At 44.7% G+C, this 19,634-nt stretch overlaps 1 protein-coding gene across 5 annotated transcripts in view; it reads right to left on the minus strand.

The window, feature by feature from the left end:
- The window catches only part of LOC106567236 (membrane-associated guanylate kinase, WW and PDZ domain-containing protein 1), a 49,432-nt gene that overhangs the window by 5,593 nt on the left and 24,205 nt on the right, over positions 1-19,634 (minus strand). For 3 of the 5 annotated variants that reach the window (XM_014136282.2, XM_014136278.2, XM_014136283.2), the window contains exons 5-16: positions 19,295-19,495; positions 17,312-17,486; positions 17,077-17,153; positions 15,824-15,991; positions 13,460-14,150; positions 12,771-13,329; positions 12,602-12,665; positions 12,044-12,454; positions 2,172-2,372; positions 1,881-1,957; positions 1,555-1,701; positions 1,289-1,427 (exon numbers count right to left, since the gene is read on the minus strand). In XM_014136282.2, the coding sequence (XP_013991757.1) occupies positions 1,289-1,427; positions 1,555-1,701; positions 1,881-1,957; positions 2,172-2,372; positions 12,044-12,454; positions 12,602-12,665; positions 12,771-13,329; positions 13,460-14,150; positions 15,824-15,991; positions 17,077-17,153; positions 17,312-17,486; positions 19,295-19,495 (2,910 nt within the window). The remainder of the gene's footprint in view (positions 1-1,288; positions 1,428-1,554; positions 1,702-1,880; positions 1,958-2,171; positions 2,373-12,043; positions 12,455-12,601; positions 12,666-12,770; positions 13,330-13,459; positions 14,151-15,823; positions 15,992-17,076; positions 17,154-17,311; positions 17,487-19,294; positions 19,496-19,634) is intronic. The other 2 variants (XM_014136279.2, XM_014136280.2) reach the window with 2 other exon arrangements.

A 19,634-nucleotide genomic window follows, 5' to 3' on the forward strand; every position in this document is an offset into this window, starting at 1 on the left:
GCGTCTCCAGACTCTGTCACGTCTGTCACGTGCTCAGTGTGAACCTGCTTTCATCTGTGAAGAGCACAGGGCGCCAGTGGCGAATTTGCCAATCTTGGTGTTCTCTGGCAAATGCCAAACGTCCTGCACGGTGTTGGGCTGTAAGCACAACCCCCACCTGTGGACGTCGGGCCCTCATACCACCCTCATGGAGTCTGTTTCTGACTGTTTGCGCAGACACATGCACATTTGTGGCCTGCTGGAGGTCATTTTGCAGGGCTCTGGCAGTGCTTCTCCTGCTCCTCCTTGCACAAAGGCGGAGGTAGCGGTCCTGCTGCTGGGTTGTTGCCCTCCTATGGCCTCCTCCACGTCTCCTGATGTACTGGCCTGTCTCCTGGTAGCGCCTCCATGCTCTGGACACTACGCTGACAGACACAGCAAACCTTCTTTCCACAGCTCGCATTGATGTGCCATCCTGGATGAGCTGCACTACCTGAGCCACTTGTGTGGGTTGTAGACTCCGTCTCATGCTACCACTAGAGTGAAAGCACCGCCAGCATTCAAAAGTGACCAAAACATCATCCAGGAAGCATAGGAACTGAGAAGTTGTCTGTGGTCCCCACCTGCAGAACCACTCCTTTATTGGGGGTGTCTTGCTAATTGCCTATAATTTCCATCTGTTGTCTATTCCATTTGCACAACAGCATGTGAAATTTATTGTCAATCAGTGTTGCTTCCTAAGTGGACAGTTTGATTTCACAGAAGTGTGATTGACTTGGAGTTACATTGTGTTGTTTAAGTGTTCCCTTTATTTTTTTGAGCAGTGTATAATACAGCCAAGAGAGATATAATACACCCAAGAGAGATATAATACACCCAAGAGAGATATAATACACCCAAGAGAGATATAATACACCCAAGAGAGATATAATACACCCAAGAGAGATATAATACACCCAAGAGAGATATAATACATCCAAGAGAGATATAATACACCCAAGAGAGATATAATACACCCAAGAGAGATATAATACACCCAAGAGAGATATAATACACCCAAGAGAGATATAATACAGCCAAGAGAGATAAACAACAGAAGTTTGAAAGTTTGAGGTAGATTCTCTAGTGGTTATGCTCAGTTGAATGTCCTGATTCTCTCTAGTCTCCCGCCACCTTATCCTCAGTCCTCATCCCACCTAGTCTGTTAAAATCAAGTGAAACTGAGTGACAGTTTGTGCTGTGGGAGGAGTGTCTCTGGGGTTTTACAGTGCTTCCAACTTCTACCCCCCGGTCCTTTTCTGTGTCTTACCGTAATCTGGTACGTATCCGTTGCCTTTCTTTAGCACCAGGTGTATGCGGTGTCCTCCCCTGCGTATCTGCTCTACAGCCAAGCTGTGGGTCATCCCTGCTGTGCTGTCCCCGTTGATCTCCACCAACTGGTCACTCACCTACAGCACACAGTTACAGCACAGTCCTCAAGTTGAGGTAACTTACAGTTTTACAGGGAAACATTAGACAACGCTTCTGTAAAGAGGTACCTTCGGTTGGTCCGACATTCTAAAACAATACACTCACCTGTATTTTGTGGCTGCGTGAGGCAGGTCCTCCCTCCATCAGTCCCAGTACGTACAGACTCATGTTGTACTCATTTCCCCCCCGCAGACTGAACCCAAAACCTGTTGGGCCGCGGTCCAGATCCACACTGTAATACCTAGAGTCATGCTAAAGAAGAAACAGAGAGGGAGAGAGAGAGAGAGGTGCATATCAGTCTCCGGAGGAGAGAAAGATACACAGACAGAGAAACGGTGAAAGCGAGTGTCTCTGTGGAAAGGAGCCACGGACCCGAGGACATTATACACTCACACAGACACACATAATGGATGGATGGCCTCTGCCCTCACCTTGGTTCGTGACCTGTGCCCTTTTCTGCTTCTGTAATTGGGGTCATAGTCTGCGGTCTCCGATAGGCTGGATGAGTCTGAGAGAGAGGAGGGGTGAGGTTAGCATGTCAATGAAGACAGAGAGTAAACAGGTACTGGATGCATGTACACACAGAGAACATTGACAGTGTCTTAGTGACCGTGTGAACTAGAATGGGGAGGTGATGAGTTTATTTTCTTCTTAAATGTGAGTGTATAGGCTGTGTGTGTGTAGATATGTTTGTATATACAGGTGTGTTTCTAGGTACTCACAGGTGCTAGGACGGGGGATGATGGTGAGGCGTAGGGTGTTTCCAGCTCGGCGCAGGATATGGGCGAGCTCCCGGTGGGGTAGGGTCACCACAGAACGCCCATCGACCGCCTCCAACCGGTCACCGGGCCGGATCTGACCGCTCCTCGCCGAAGGACTGCCCCGACGCACCGTCACGAACCGGTGAGGGAGGAGGGAGGCGGCTGGAGAGAGAGAGAGAGAGAGAGAGAGAGAGAGAGAGAGAGAGAGATAAATTGAAGTTCCACAGTTCCACCATCTCATAAACCCCTAATTAGACCTGTATCATACAGGATCATACAAGAGCACATGTTCCTCAAATCTCAGACACCAAACCAATGGTTGAAGTACAGTAGAAACTTGTAGATACAGTAGAAACCTTAACGCTTGAAGAGAGAGATTGACACTAACCTGTTTCTCACCAATACTTGTATTTTTGTTTGAATTGGTTGCTAATTAGAGTGAAGAGCTATTGAGTGAGGTCATCTAAAAGGGACACGTGGGAACAGAGAGAGGGGATCTAAATCATCCTGGTTCTGGCCAGAATCCCTCAAAACAAGCTGTAATTAAGCCTATGCTGTTTTTGGCAGGGCTATATAATAAATGACTGCACTTAGTCTGTACACTCTCCCTCTTCCCATCTCCAAAGCTCTCCTCTCCTCCTTCATTTCCCCATCAATCAGCCTATCGCTCCATCCCCCTGACACGCCAAGGACAAGCTTTTGCCCTTATTCATTTGACAACATTTTCAAGCATGACATGTCTTCTAACTGTGTGTGTTTCAACCTTTTTTAGTACCAGAGACAAGCAAAGAATGGTTGACTCTTATAAACTCTATACATAATGTAATAATTCCCTCTGTCCATTTCGCTATCCCAATACTGCAGTCCTTTTCTAAACTGTAGGCAAGAAATGGGTTGCATAATTAGCCTACAATTAGCAAAGGACAGTAACCTGGTCTATACTGACCTATTTAAATACACTCTCTCTTTCATATACACACACGCACACACACACACACACACACACACACACACACACACACACACACACACACACACACACACACACACACACACACACACACACACACACACACACACACACACACACACACTTTATTCAGTCTATGATGTTTGTGCTTGGCTGACATTTTCCCTGACTGTGAGAAGAACACTGTCCAGCATTTCCAAGCCCCACCTCCCTCAACTCAGCTTACAAAATATCACTCACACTGCATTGACTCACCCTCACTGTCATGCACAACATCAGAGACACAGACTGCAGCTAAGGTGGCCCATGGTGTGTGTGTGTGTGTGTGTGTGTGTGTGTGTGTGTGTGTGTGTGTGTGTGTGTGTGTGTGTGTGTGTGTGTGTGTGTGTGTGTGTTTGTGCTTCTCTGAAAAAATGTTAGATCATAACTGAGGATTGACATGGGAAATGGATAATCCGTTATAAAATGTCATGTCTGTTTCCATGAAAAATGCAATCTCAACCCTAAAAACTGAACCAATATCGTTAAAAAGTATGTCGCAATAATTCACTGAAATCACGAAAATTAACCCATTGGCTTCATTCATTAATCTCCTAAACTAACTCAGCTAAAAGACTAGTTAAGGATCATATTGAGAGGCTAGTTAAGGATCTTACCTGACAGCCTAGACTCACTCCAATTTGCCTACCGCCCCAATAGATCCACAGACGATGCATTGCCATCGCACTGCACACTGCCCTATCCCATCTGGACAAGAGGAATACCTATGTAAGAATGCTGTTCATTGACTACAGCTCAGCCTTCAACACCATAGTACCCTCCAAGCTCATCATTAAGCTCTGAGGCCCTGGTTTTGAACCCTGCCCTGTGCAACTGGGTCCTGAACTTCCTGACGGGCCGACCCCAGGCCTGATTACCAACAATGACGAGACAGCATACAGGGAGGAGGTCAGATGCCAGGAAAATAACCTCTCCCTCAACATCAACAAAATGAAGGAGCTGATCGTGGACTTCAGGAAACAACAGAGAGAGCACGCCCCTATCAACATCGATGGGACCACAGTAGAGAAGGGGAAAAGCTTCAAGTTCCTCGGCGTACACATCACAGACGATCTGAAAAGGTCCACCCACACAGACAGCGTGGTGAAGAAGGCGCAACAGCGCCTCTTCAACCTCAGGAGGCTATAGAAATTCAGCTTGGCCCCTAAAACCCTAAAAAACCCTTAGAGATGCACAATTGAGAGCATCCTGTCGGGCTGTATCACCGCCTGGTACGGCAACTGCACTTCCCGCAACTGCAGGGCTCTCCAAAGGGCGGTGCGGTCTGCCCAATGCATCACCAGGGGCACACTGCCTGACCTCCAGGACAACTACATCACCCGATGTCACAGGAAGGCCAAAAAGATCATCAAGGACATCAACCATCCGAACCACGGCCTGTTCACCCCGCTATCATGCAGAAGGCGAGGTCAGTACAGGTGCATCAAAGCTGGGACCAAGAGACTGAAAAACAGCTTCTATCTCAAGGCCATCAGACTGTTAAATAGCCATCACTAGCCGCCTACCACCCGGTTACTCAACCCTGAGTCCTATATACAGTTGAAGTCAGAAGTTTACATACACTTTAGCCAAATACATTTAAACTCAGTTTTTCACAATTCCTGACATTTAATCCTAGTAAGAATTCCCTGTCTTAGGTCAGTTAGGATCACCATTTTATATTAAGAATGTGAAATGTCAGAATAATAGTAGAGAAAATGATTTATTTCAGCTTTTATTTCTTTCATCACATTCCCAGTGGGTCAGAAGTTTACATAAACTCAATTAGTATTGGGTAGCCTTCCACAAGCTTCCCACAATAAGTTGGGTGAATTTTGGCCCATTCCTCCCGACAGAGCTGGTGTAACTGAGTCAGGTTTGTAGGCCTCCTTGCTGGCACACGCTTTTTCAGTTCTACCCACACATTTTCTATGGGATTGAGGTCAGGGCTTTGTGATGGCCACTCCAATACCTTGACTTTGTTGTCCTTAAGCCATTTTGCCACAACTTTGGAAGTATGCTTGGGGTCATTGTTCATTTGGAAGACCCATTTGCGACCAAGGATGAACCAGACTTGGGGAAGTCTACAATTCTTTTTCTGAGGTCTTGGCTGATTCCTTTTGATTTTCCCATGATATCAAGCAAAGAGTCACTGAGTTTGAAGGTAGGCCTTGAAATACATCCACAGGTATACCTCCAATTGACTCAAATGATGTCAATTAGCCTATCAGAAGCTTCTAAAGCCATGACATTATTTTCTGTAATTTTCCAAGCTGTTGAAAGGCACAGTCAACTTAGTGTATGTAAACTTCTGGAACTGTAATACAGTGCATTATAAGTGAAATAATCTGTCTGTAAACAACTGTTGGAAAAATGACTTGTGTCATGCACAAAGTAGATGTCCTAACCGACTTGCCAAAACTATAGTTTGTTAACAAGAAATTTGTGGAGTGGTTGAAAAACGAGTTTTAATGACTCCAACCTAAGTGTATGTAAACTTCCGACTTCAACTGTACATAGACATGGAATCACTGGTCACTTTAACAATGGAACACTAGTCACTTTAATAATGTTTACATACTGCTTTACTCATTTCATATGTTTATACTGTATTCTATTCTACTGTATTTTAGTCAAAGCCCTCCGATATTGCTCATCCTAATATTTATATATTTCTTAACTCGATTCTTTTACTTTAGATTTGTGTGTATTGTTGTGAATTGTTAGATACTCCTGCACTGTTGGAGCCAGGAACACAAACATTTCGCTACACCCGCAATAACATCTGCTAAATATGTGGATGTGACCTATAGAATTTGATTTGATTTGAAAAGCTTCTTACAGGACCATCCTCCTTCCCTCCTCTCTCTCTCTTCTTCCCTCCTCCCTTTCTCTCTATCCCTCCTCTCTCCCTCCTCCTCGTCTCCCTCACCCTGCCATACAGTAACACCCTTGTGCCTGCCTCCGCCGTCTCTCAAAGCCCCCCTCTCTCTCCTAGGTGTACTGGGCTGTGGGTGGTGACGGCTGGCTGTCCTGTGTTGCCATCGTCATTATATAACCAATCAGACAACATCAACACCCAGAGACAGATACCCATGCATCAGAGATGCCACACTCTCTCCCCTTCCCTCCTCCTAGTCTTAGTATGAAAACCATACACTAAGTACTTCCTGATCTGTCCCGTTGTTATTGTACAATCAACAAGAGTGTAATCCCAGACTATGATAGTCAGGCAGATGTGGTGTGCGGGGGATCACATCCGGATAATCATTGTTTTAAATTAGTCAAAGGACTAAGTTCTCTCTCCAGATCTGAGTACAATCTGGGTGACCCAGGCATGAAACTGCAATCAGGTCAAATCAGAGCAGAGTTTTATAAGATAGTGTTATCATGCATAATGCATGCACACGCACACACACACACACACACACACACACACACACACACACACACACACACACACACACACACACACACACACACACACACACACACACACTTCCTCTGGCTCTCCTTGTTCTCCTGTCTGTCAGTAGTAATCCCACTGCAGTAAAGTATGCCCAGTAGCAGAGCAGACTGACTGTGACTGTGACGCGCTGCATTGATCACCGCTCAGTACTGATAACAGTACCTCTACAGCTCCCATGCATCAGGCAATCAGGCAGTGCAGAGATCCCTCCAGCACCGCAGGCCGCATATAGAGGAAATATGTTAAAGCCAGGAGAGGCAGTGGGCACGTTACATGCTTGCTAATGCTATTAGCACAACTGATAACGAGCATGATTGCTACGCAGCTACGTCAACAGATGTTACTATTAAACCTGCTACTGCCATCACTACAGTACTACTGTACTATCATACCCGCTGGCTGCTACCTAAGCTGCCACTGTTAAACTGCTAACACTACCACTACTGTTGCAATTACTAATGTTACTACTACGGATTCTTTTACCAGTACTATAACCACTTGTAGGATTACATCCTCAATTACAGTACAACAACTGTTTAAGCTACTGCTTACAGTATACCATGAATGACTCAAACGCCAATGGTGCTCGAGGAAACAAAGGACGAGAAACATATTGCAGTTGTTGAACTAATTGACAGCATCTGGTGCAAATCTGTAATGTTAATTTAAATTAAACAAAATTCTCTCTCTCACACACACACACACTCATACAGTGTGACAATTCAAGCAAAGCATCAAACTTTGACAGACAGCATTCAACCAGAAACCAGAAAGCCAAAACACGTACATATAAATACCAGCACTATCCAAAGCTAAGTGCATTAAACGTAAACTACGCAACATAATTACGTTTGGAGTCCTTGACAGTTTTCAAAGCAGACTGTAGTCTTTCCAACATGACTCTTAGGATAACATACGTAGCGCAAAGAAAATCCTGAATTCCCTTAAAACAGCCAGGAGATGCTTAGATCCAAATGCATGGGAGTGAGATCAATAGGAAACAATGAACTAAAACATATCCCTGGTGTTGCTCTGCTGAGGAAAGCTTCAGCGTAGCGTCTCACTGAAGTCAGAGAGAGAGAGAGAGAGAGAGAGAGAGAGAGAGAGAGAGAGAGAGAGAGAGAGAGAGAGAGAGAGAGAGAGCTTTAATCTTTAGAGAAACCAGACTGAACCCTTTTACTGCAGAGCGAATGGGTGTGGAAAGCGATAGAGGGGGCGGGTGCTCACGAGAGGGAGAGTGAGGTGAGGTATATAGAAAATAATAGATTATGGGAGGAGCGAGATACAGAAAGAGAGAGGGAGGGATGGAGAGGGAGAGAAGAGTTATTGAGATAAGACAGGGGTGAAATGTGGGTGAGAGAGAAGATAATGGAGCGAGAGACAGCCTTTGTCCTGTCCGAGGCGAGAAAACGAAAGACCAACAACCTTAATCCTGCTACGACAACATTAATGTATGATAGCTTTGCCCATAAAGAAAATTGAACTGCATTAGAGTTGAATGGTCAGATGGGCAAATACAAAGAGAGGAGAGACCAGTGAGATAATGAATCACATGGAATGGATAATATACTGTGTTATCATCTACACCAGGGCTCTCCAGCCCTGTTCCTCGGGGGGCTACCGTCCTGTAGGTTTTCACTCCAATCCTCATCCAGCACACCTGATTCTAATAACCTAAGTTGTTGATTTGTTGTGCTTGCAAGTTAGCTAGCAGCAGTTCTCAGCTGTTAGCAGTTTCTTACTGCCGATAAAAAAGGACGATTGCCATCATTTCTACGAGCCATTACTGAATTATTTTATGGAACAAAGCAAACGGCAAACCTTGTAAACAATTCATGGTAATTCATGGTAACCTTGTAAACATTTAATTTACACCTGGTGTTTACTTGAAACAGGCATTTATTTGCTGAAATGTGTGCTGTTGCCTGGCTATTAAAAGAATCAGGTGGCTATTTGAGACTCGCCATTTAATTGACGTTTTACGCTATATAATTAGTGCCCTCTAGCTAATAGCTAATCAGGTGGGATGTTTTCCCCTTCACAGCCATAATGATTACACAAACTAGCTTCATTGTGCTCAGAGATTCTTGAAAGACGAGACTTTTTTCTCACAAACATTTGTCTTAATATTAACAACATTTGAAATATATATTTTGATAGACCAAAGTATCAGCTATCACACCATGTAAAGGAACAACCTAATAATGATTTCATATTTTCAGAAAATGCAAAGTACTGGATTTATGTCAACTCCATCAGACAAGATAAAAGGCATTTCCTTTTTACATTTATTGCCCAACAAGTGTTTAACCTTTTCATGCGTGCGTTCCAAATTTCTCTAACGGTTCCACCAGCGTGAGTCTTTTATGAACGTGACGTCAGAAAGCGCTCATTGTTCCAAAATGTGATTGTTACCCAACAGGAAAGTTAACCCGGTGGCGGCCCTCAAATGTTGTTGTTGCTACTTCTGTGACTGTCTGAACACTGCATCCAGAAATAAACTGCTCGCATTGAGGACATAGTGTTGTAAAGACTGTGTTTGTGCAAAATGTCCAGCTCAAACGCTGACTGTTGCATCAATCGTAACTAGACATTGTAATGAATTGTAATCACATCGGTTTGAGCGTAGGCTGCAGGGACCACTGTAGAGTGATCACACCCGTGTGTTCGTACGCGTCGAATATGCAATACAAATCTTCAAACGTTTTATTTTATAGTGCTATATAATGTTCCAGGGCAAATGTCGTTAGCATTTTGGCATGTTTTCTAGATTCAGAACATAAAACAACATTTATAAAGCAAACATTAGATCCGATCTAGCTCATCAAACACGTCAATAGTTTAAGCATATGTTGCAGAACAGTGATTCAAATATTTTTTCTGAATATTGACAACAACAAAAATGTATCTTAAGGGAGTTAGCCATCAGTGACGGAGTTGACAAGCCACTGACGGAGTTGACAACAAATACTTAAAACAGACAAATTTTTGCCTCTAAAAATAAAAGTTCAATTTAAACATTTGTAAAATATAGAAAATGATTCATTTGAAAATCCCCAGTTAAAACATCACCATTCTATCAGAGATTTCAACAACCTGACGGAGTTGATGTTTGACAAAATTCTGACAGAGTTGATGTTTTACGGAGTTGACAAAAATTGAATTTATCTTCTTCATTCAAGTGGTATACAAAGTAGCAATTGTATTTTTCATCAGTTGCTTCATGACTCTAAAACCTAATTAAAATAAACATATTTGAACCAAAATTCATATCTTAATCTATCAGGCAGATGGAGTTGACAGTTTATGGTTGTGACCATGGTGATTTCAATATTATTTCTTGAAATCTATCAAAAGTAGAGAACTTTCCAGACCATGAGTGGTCTTGTTGCACTACATGTAATGAAGACATGAAGATGGCGTCGCTGACCCTGTGGTGTCGCTGACCCTGTTCATTCCTGATTCATTTAGGATTTTAGACAAATCTGACTGGGTTGACCAAATCCCCAGACACATTTTTTAGAAATCACAATTTTGAGAGAAATATTATTTAAAGTCAGAGAGGGCTATTGCAAGAAACTACAAATATCATTTTTCAGTTAATGTGTCACGTCCTGGCCAGTATAAGGGTTAATAATTATTGTAGTTTGGTCAGGACGTGGCAGAGGGTATTTGTTTTATGTGGCTCGGGGTGGTGTTTTTCTAAAAAGTGCATTTGATTTAGTATTCCGGGGTTTTTGGGCACTGTTCCTTGTCTACGTATTTCTATGTTGATCTAGTTGGTTGTATGTCTATGTTTGGTTAATTGGGGTGGACTTCCAATTGAAGGCAGCTGTGTGGTGTTGCCTTTGATTGGAAGTCCTATATTAGTTGGGTGTGTTTGTCTGTGTATTTGTGGGAGATTGTTTCTTGTCTAGCATGTATGAGCCTGAGAAGACTGGCGGTATATCGTTTTGTTGTTTTTGTGTTCATTTTGATTTAATAAATGTTCAAAATGAACAAACACAGTCCTGCTGCATTTTGGTCCTCCTTCACCGACGATAATCGTGACATAATGTTCATTATTGCCAGTTGAATTTTAAACACTTTTTGGGAGGGTTTGAAATTGGGATCCCTTGCTCCGGATAAGGGTAATTACGGGCATAGAGCCGACGTGGAAATGAAAAATATAGAAAATATTTAGAAAATTCCAAAAGCAAATTCCCCTAAATATAATTTGTAAGCTTAAATAATGCAACAAAATCAAAAATGGTTAACTATAAAAATAAATGTCCCTGCCGGACAAGGATTGATCTAACTTTCAAGAATCCCTGTGCTGTTAACTAAATGGGATAGAGATGCAGTGTACTGTGTAGGGTTACAATAGCATTAAGACTATGAGTGTAAAGCAGTGTGTTATATCAGAAGGTTATTCTGTGGGAGGCAAATGGAGCTGACAGGCTGATTTAGATAAGAGCACTGACACATATAAAACCCTATGTGGCTTAGCTCCTAATAGCCCTGTGGCATGGGGCTTCACGCTGGATAATCTCACTATCGATTCCATTGATTTTCATGAGGTGCAGCGAGTTCACATGCGATACCCATACACACACACACACACACACACACACACACACACACACACACACACACACACACACACACACACACACACACACACACACACACACACACACACACACACACTAACAAATATTAATCAAATGCACTTGCACACTTGGGCACCACCACACAAAATATTACACCCTATAACAACAACATAACACCTTGATACAGACAAGGATGCGCACGCGCGCACACACACGTGCGCACACACACACGTGCGCACACACAAGGAATTAAGCAGCACAACACCCCAGCTTTAGCATAATGATGATACACGTAGTACATTAAATGCTGTCATTGGACTGTTACTGTGTTTTCTGACTCCATAGTCTCTGTAGTGCTGTTCAAAATACTAAATACATAACGAGCAGGATGATGTCATCATGGGACTACTGGGGGTGGGGAGGTCTGTCTTTACGTGACAGAGACCTATGACTCAACATCATGCCTCAGTGACTGTCATGCAGCCATCATAATATATTCAACATCCTACAGAACAGTACGGCCAATTGGGAAGCTTTTCTCTTCAAGCTGAAGGCCATCTTTTCACTGGGCGATGACATTTGTTAAGGGACACGATAAGGGATTTGGTCTTAAAAAGTATGCTTCCTATTTTCTGCAGTAACTCCATTACAATACCTAACCATTGAAGAGAGGGGGGAAATTGGGAAAAGTGTAAGTCATCAATCCAACCAATTAGAAGACGTAACGTGGCAAGTGCTCTGCTACAAATCAATCAGTTCTCACCTTTCCTGTTCTCTACATCCTCTGAAGCGATGACAAATCCGAACCCCTCTCCTGGCTTCCTCCTCAGCTCCACATCAAACCCCCGGGGCACACGGTTCCGTCCCCCTCCCTTCTGCCCTGGTCCTGGGATCCCCACCTCCCTGTCCCCCTCATCCTCCATGCCCTCGTTCAGCCAGTCTTTGGGTTCCATGGTGAGGGTGACTGGGACTGACTCCAGGAAACTGGTGCTTTGGACCAGAGAGGAGCGCACCATGGTCGGGGGAGGAGGGGTGGAGGAGGGACGGGGTAGGATCAGGACGTCCGCAGGGGGTGAAGGATTGTTGTCTGACGCCACGGGTGGAGGATGGGGGCAGAGGAGTGGTGAGGGGACTCTTTGCATAGAGTTGGGGGAGATGGAAGAACGGTGTGAACCTGAAGAAGAGAAATAACGTCACTAAAGACAAAGGAATTCTTGAGAAATGTTTTGAGTCTCTATTCATCACTTGGGCTGAGAATATAGTCATAAATAAAATACAACTCTTGAGAACAAGTTTGCAGGAAACTAGCTCATGTTCTTACCTCTTCTGTGAACCAATAAGACTACTTCTCCTTGTTTGGTGTGTTCCTGGAGAACCTGTTGTACCTGGATGGAAAAGCATCACTTTATTATCTCTGATCTAAATGTCCCTATACTTATTCTCCGTCTCTTTCCTTATCTTCTTTCTCTGCTCTTTTCCCTCCTCAGTACCTGTGCAAAGCTGAGACTCTGGACGTCTGCTCCGTTGATCTTCATGATGGCGTCCCCTGGCTGTAGGGAGGAGCACTGCCTCCTGTCCCAGACCCTCTTGACAAGGGCCAGCCTGCCCCCCTGTCCCCCAGCCGTCACACTGAAACCCATTCCCCCTCCACCCTCACACTGAGCCAGGGCCACTGGCACCAGCTCCCCTCCACCTCCCACCCCAAGGCCACTGACCAGGCTCATCACCCCGGGAGACGAGATGCTTATGGGGCTGCCGCTGCCGCTGGTATTGCCATGGAAGCCATTGAAGCTGAGGTTGGGGCTGTCAGGGGTGGGAGGGGGTCTCAGCAGGGAGGCCTGGGGCCTGATGAGGCGGGAGTACGCCCCTCCGCCAGGGGAGGATGAGAGACGGGGTGTCTCTGACTGGGGCAGGGGCAGTCTGGACACAGGGAGGGTGGAGGAGGTGGACAGGGCGCTCTCAGACAGGTCACTCTTAGAGGTTCTGTAGCGCAGGGGCTGAGGGGGGGTAGAGAGGGAGTTATTGTTGTGGTTACGGATCATGAAAGCCCTGCAGAGAATGAAAAGAGAAAGAAAGATAGTCAGGGTTCTCTATGAGAGTAAATGATCTCTAAATTACATTGTTTGTGTGTGTGTGTGTTTGTGTGCGTGTGTGTGTGTGAGTGTGTGTTCTGCCATACCTGTGTGAGCCGATGGCTGAGACCACTTCGCTGTCACTCTGGCAGTTGTCAGAGGCCTGCAGGCGGGCAAGGCCCCTCAGGGAGCGGGGCGGGCGGACCGGGGGGGTGGTGGGAGTGATGCTACCACTGGATTGTCTGTATGAGGGTGGTGTAGGGGAGGTGGAGTCAGATAGGTAGCGACTGGATCGTCTGTACGAGGGTGGGTCAGCGGAGTGAGCAAGGTGCCCACTAGACAGTCTGTACGATGGTGGGTCAGCGGAGTGGGAAAGATGACCGCTGGAGTGTCTGTAAGAGGATGGTGGTCGGGTCGCTGTGGAGGTGGCATTCCCATTGGCATCAAGTCCTGGCCTCACTCCTGGACCCATATAACCCACGTCATCGTGGTGAGAAAGGACGCCGTTTAGATTATGATACTGGGTCTGGGTTGGGGCTGTGGATGGGCGGAGGAGGGGGAGTCGCTGGTGTAAGGGCTGGGGCTGGGTGGTGGTGGGTGCGAGGAAGGGGTCACAGATGTCGGTGAACCCAGGATGGGGCTGCTTGGGGCAGCCGTCGGGGTTGTAGAGCATGGGGTATCCCCTCCGGAGGACCATGTCCACACTATGGCCCACAGGAACTGCCTTCAGCATCTCTACCACTTCTTTGTGGGACGTTCCCAGGACACAGATGCCGTTGATGTAAACCAGGATATCTGCTATATGGACAGATAGGAGAGGTTGAGAGGGAGGTCTGGTGAAGTTATCCCATTGCATTAGTATACATTTCAAACATACACTCTGTACTGTACTTTACAGATAATTTGAAGGGACACAACAATGTACTGTAGTTCATAAATGGTATACTATCTTCGTATACTGTTGTGTACATGTGTTTTTGGGTGTGTGTAGTACTATTTCATGTTTAATTGGGATCCCCAATTAGCTGCAGCCTTGCTTCCTGGGCTCCAATCAGGAAACAAAAAGACAAATAAAATACATAATATAACACTACATAACACTACATAACACTACATAACACTACATAATACTACTGGTTGAGAGAATGCCAAGAGTGTGCAAAGCTGTCATCAAGTCAAAGGTTGGCTACTTTGAAGAATTTAAAATCTAAAATCTATTTTTGGTTATTACATGATTCCATATGTGTTATTTCATGGTTTTGATGTCTTCACTATTATTCTACAATGTAGAAAACAGTAAAATTAAATAAAAACACTGGAATGAGTAGTGTCTAAACTTTTGACCGGTACTGTACGTGTGTTGATGCATGGGATGATAGATTATGGCATTCAAACCATTAGGGATTGATTGAGATATACTCTCTGTGAGAGATCACAGAAAAATCCCACTACTATAATCCATCTCCAGTCAGGAGAGAGAGAATGACAGAACGAGAGATTGAGGGAGAGGAGGGAGAGAGAAATGTATATATACTGAACAAAAACAATTTCTAAGAATTCAAAACAAATCAAATTGTATTGGTCACATACACATGGTTAACAGATGTTATTGGTCACATACACATGGTTAACAGATGTTATTGGTCACATACACATGGTTAGCAGATGTTATTGGTCACATACACATGGTTAGCAGATGTTATTGGTCACATACACATGGTTAGCAGATGTTATTGGTCACATACACATGGTTAGCAGATGTTATTGGTCACATACACATGGTTAGCAGATGTTATTGGTCACATACACATGGTTAGCAGATGTTATTGGTCACATACACATGGTTAGCAGATGTTATTGGTCACATACACATGGTTAGCAGATGTTATTGGTCACATACACATGGTTAGCAGATGTTATTGGTCACATACACATGGTTAGCAGATGTTATTGGTCACATACACATGGTTAGCAGATGTTATTGGTCACATACACATGGTTAGCAGATGTTATTGGTCACATACACATGGTTAGCAGATGTTATTGGTCACATACACATGGTTAGCAGATGTTATTGGTCACATACACATGGTTAGCAGATGTTATTGCGAGTGAAGCGAAATGCTTATAAAATTTTACATAGTTATAGTTCATATAAGGAAATCAGCCAACTGAAATAAATCCATTAGGCCCTAATCTATGGATTTCACATGACTGGGCAGGGGCACAGTATTAGTTGGGCATGGGAGGGCATTTACGAGGAACATGATATCAACATTGGCCCAGTTATGATACCGTAGGGAAGCTGAATCTGACATAGCCCTAGAAAAGTCTGTTTTCTACTATCAAAGAAAGTTTTAAATGCATTTTTGTTGTTTCAAATCACTTTCACAACTTTACAACTTCGCATAAATGACAATCATCTCTGCATATTGTCCTGTCCCTCCCCTCCCTTCTTCCTCCTCTCCTACCTGTGTTGAGCGCTCCAGGTCCCCCTGGCGTGACACTGTAGACCTGGAGGAACTCCCTGGCTCTGCTGCCCCCCACAATGTTGAAACCAAACCCCCTGGGACCTTTAGAGAAGCGTGTGTGGATAGAGTAACCCCTCAGCTCCCCTGGCTCTTCTGTGAACCCTGGTACTGAGAAAGAGCGATGGAGGGATGGAAAGAGAGGGGGGGAAAGATATAGAAAAGAGCCAGAAGGGCAAAGAAACACAGAGAGAGAGGCTTACAACAGGGAGGGAGAAAGACAGAGAGGTTTTGTGCAATTGGAAGGTAAAGAGGAAATAAAGGTCACTATGAAGAGGTTGAGAGAACGACAGAGAGAGAGAGAGACAGAGAGAGGTTGCACCCTGTGTGTGTGAATGTGTAAACTGCTTAGAATGTGCCACTTAGAGCTGAGTTGAGAGATGCACAACACTGAAAACTCATGGCCAGATGGCACTTAGTGCAAAACGTTTAGAAATAAATAGACATGCAGGCAAAGTGTTTTTTCTGTCCTGTCATAATATCCCACAGAGAAGATTCAAGCACCTTGAAAGGAAAACAAACTCTCTGGCTGATATGTATCGCCCCCTGCTGGTTACAACAGTAAACTGCAACCCACTCAACAGATTCAGACCAGCTTTACTCATGATATTCTGGCAGATGGGATCTCTCACTGCTATAATCAGCTATAATGGTCAAACGTTGATGTATTATTGTGTTATCTGTGAATCACATAACATAATTATGATAGTAGGTTGTCAGTGTCATGCCCAACACATGGCCTCTGTCAGACATAGCAGCTAGCAAAATGGCTCCCTGCCATTAGTTCCAGGTTCTGGCTTGCTGTTATCGGGTTAGGGCTTAATCACTACACAGTATCTAAATTCTACTAAAAGCTCAATTCATTTCATTTGACTCTATTAACAGGCTCACTGTGCCTATGGTCCTATGATCCTAGTCTAATTAATGTACAGATAGCATTATTAGGCAGTGCAACAGTTAAACCATCGTCTCTCAAAGTCGGTCTTCGGGACCTCAAGGTGTGCACGTGTTGGTTTATGCCCTAACACTACACAGCTGATTCAAATCATCAAAGCTTGATGATTAGTTGATTATTTGAATCAGTTGCGTAGTCCTAGGGCAAAAACCAACACGTGCACACCTTGGGGTCCCGAGGACCGAGTTTGGGAAACCCTGAGTTAAATGCTCCAGCAGTACTTCCATGGGAGAGAGCTCACATGTATTTTTGTCAAGCGTTGTCTCTCTGCTGCTCTGTGCACGAGGATCCTGCCAGCTGGTCATCTTGGAGTTATGGCTGAAAGAGAGTGACAAACAGGCCACCTCAAAGTCACCAATCAATCACCATGGTAATGCTATATAACAGTATTTACAAGTCAACAAATTCAAGATTTAGAGGAAACTGATCCTGGCCCAGTCAAAGAGAGTGTCTATCCATATAGAATAGTCACTCACTCGATGTAGAAAGGCTCTCCTGAGTCACTGTAGGCCACCTCCCAGTTTTTAGGCATCACTGCTCGCACCCTGGCACTGGTGCTGCCATGGCCGTTCTCCATGGCACTGCCATCCCCTCCACTGGACCCTCTGGACAAGGAGACGGGATGTGCATTGCTGATACCCACTAATCCACCTGGAGCGTCAATAAAGAGGACAGTGAAAAGTAAGTCACTGAAAACTTGTGTTTGACACATCTTGCTATAGAAGTTCTCAGATAGCCTACACTCAGTGAAAATAGAACCATTGAATAACTTACTCTCTGAAATCATGGACATTGGCTACACTGAATGTAGTTTACAGCTTTAAATCCACATTCACAGATCCAGATCCATTGAGTTAAGTGTTTCAAAAATCGCAAAAGGCAAGGCATGCACTGCTGTTCATTGACTACAGTTCAGTAACAACATGGTTCCCTCCAAGCTCGACACCAAGCTCAGAGCCCCGAGTCTGGTCACCCCCCACTGCAACTGGATCCTGGACTTCCTGACGGGAAGATCACAGGCTGTGAGGATTGGGAACAACACCTTCTCCACACTGGTTCTTAACACAGGGGGCCCCACAGGAGTGTGTCCTCAGTCCTCTGCTGTACTCCCTGTTCAAATTCGGCATGCCGCCCCGGGTCCTCTCCAAATACTACCGTTGCACCATCGAGAGCGTTCTGACCGGTTGCATCATGGCCAGGTACGGGAATTGCTCCGTCCATGGCAGCAAGGCCCTCCAGCACGTGGTGAAGATGGCCCAGAACATGACTGGGACCATGCTCCCACCCATCCAAGACATCCACTTAAAACAGTTCCTGAGGAAGGCACACAGCATCATGAAGGACCCCACACATTAGCTGTTCTCTCCCTTACCGTTGGGCAGGCGGTATCAGAGCATGAGATCTGATACCAACAGCCTCAGAGACAGTTTCTATCTACAAGCCATCAGACTGCTGAACACTTGAACTGGACTGACCACCTGCTCTGATTCTCTTCACCTTAGCACACATGCACTTACTCATGCACACACCCACGGAGACATACACACACACACACATATATGCATTCATGCTACACACACGTCACAACTGCTGTTATCAGAATCTTATTGTAATGCCCAGTTTATACACTACCCCTCCTCCCCCCCCTTCCCCAATACACGTGTAAATATTGTACTATAAATTGTGCCTTCCAGTATTATATTTATGCTCAAACGTTTATTCTATTCTACTGTCATTTACTTTATGTTCATATTCTTATTTTTTTACTATTTCATATTGTTGTTGCATTGTCGAGAAGGAACCTGCATATAAGCATTTAGTTGGACGATGTATACCATGCGTATCCCGTACATACGACTAATACAACTTGAAAACTATATTTAAACAGCTTTTCCTGACCCTCCTGTCCTTTAGAATGTACTAGGCGTGGGAGGATGTGGCCTGCTGCACACCCAGGGCTGCAGTCAGAGCCAGCCCAGCAAGCGCTCTGTTCAGCACCACCTGACCTGGCGATAGATGACTCAGCAGCACAGGTCAGGACCATGGACAACTCCCTGCTCTCTGCCTGTTCCCTGCCTGCCACACAGATGAGCCTGCCCGCGGTTAGCTAGACCCTCCTCTGGAGCAGGTCCAGCGATCGATGCAGCCACAGCCCCACAAAGAGCTAGGAGCATACTAATCATGCCCATCATTGATTAATTTGGCCATCAAAAACTCAGAGGTACAGAGGGACAAGGCAGTCTATACAGTTTACAGTAGCTGTTGGCCACCATACTTAGCTAAATAAAATGGCGGAAAACAAATCACACATTTTGGCAACTTAAAATCACAAAAAGGTTTTGAATTAAACATGATTTACTGCCACAACTGTTACTACTACTACTATAATTACTACTAATACAACAACTACTTATTACCACTATATGACTGTAGTAGATTGGTCACCCATATAATCTTACGGGACAGTCTGTCTTTGGTAAACCTGCCTGACAGGCCAGAATCTTCCTCGCTGTTCTCCCCCTCCTCGGCTGCTTTCTCCAGGTTGCTAAGCGACTTGCTGCGTGTTCGGAAGTTCCGGAGTAGGTTGCGGTGTTCCTGGTAGGTGATGGGAGGACTCTCTGGACCAATGTGTACTGGCCGGGGGGTGCCGTAGTAGTTCCCTGGGAGAAAACAGGATGGGAGAGAGAGTGACGTATAAAGTGAAGTAATAAGATATATTTGTATTGTTAGAAGCATATTGGTACTTTTGGCTTTTGGTCTTTGGTGCCAAGAATAAAAATACATAAATAAATAAAACAA

This window comes from Salmo salar, chromosome ssa13 (assembly GCF_905237065.1).
Source record: "Salmo salar chromosome ssa13, Ssal_v3.1, whole genome shotgun sequence".
Lineage (NCBI taxonomy): Eukaryota > Metazoa > Chordata > Actinopteri > Salmoniformes > Salmonidae > Salmo > Salmo salar.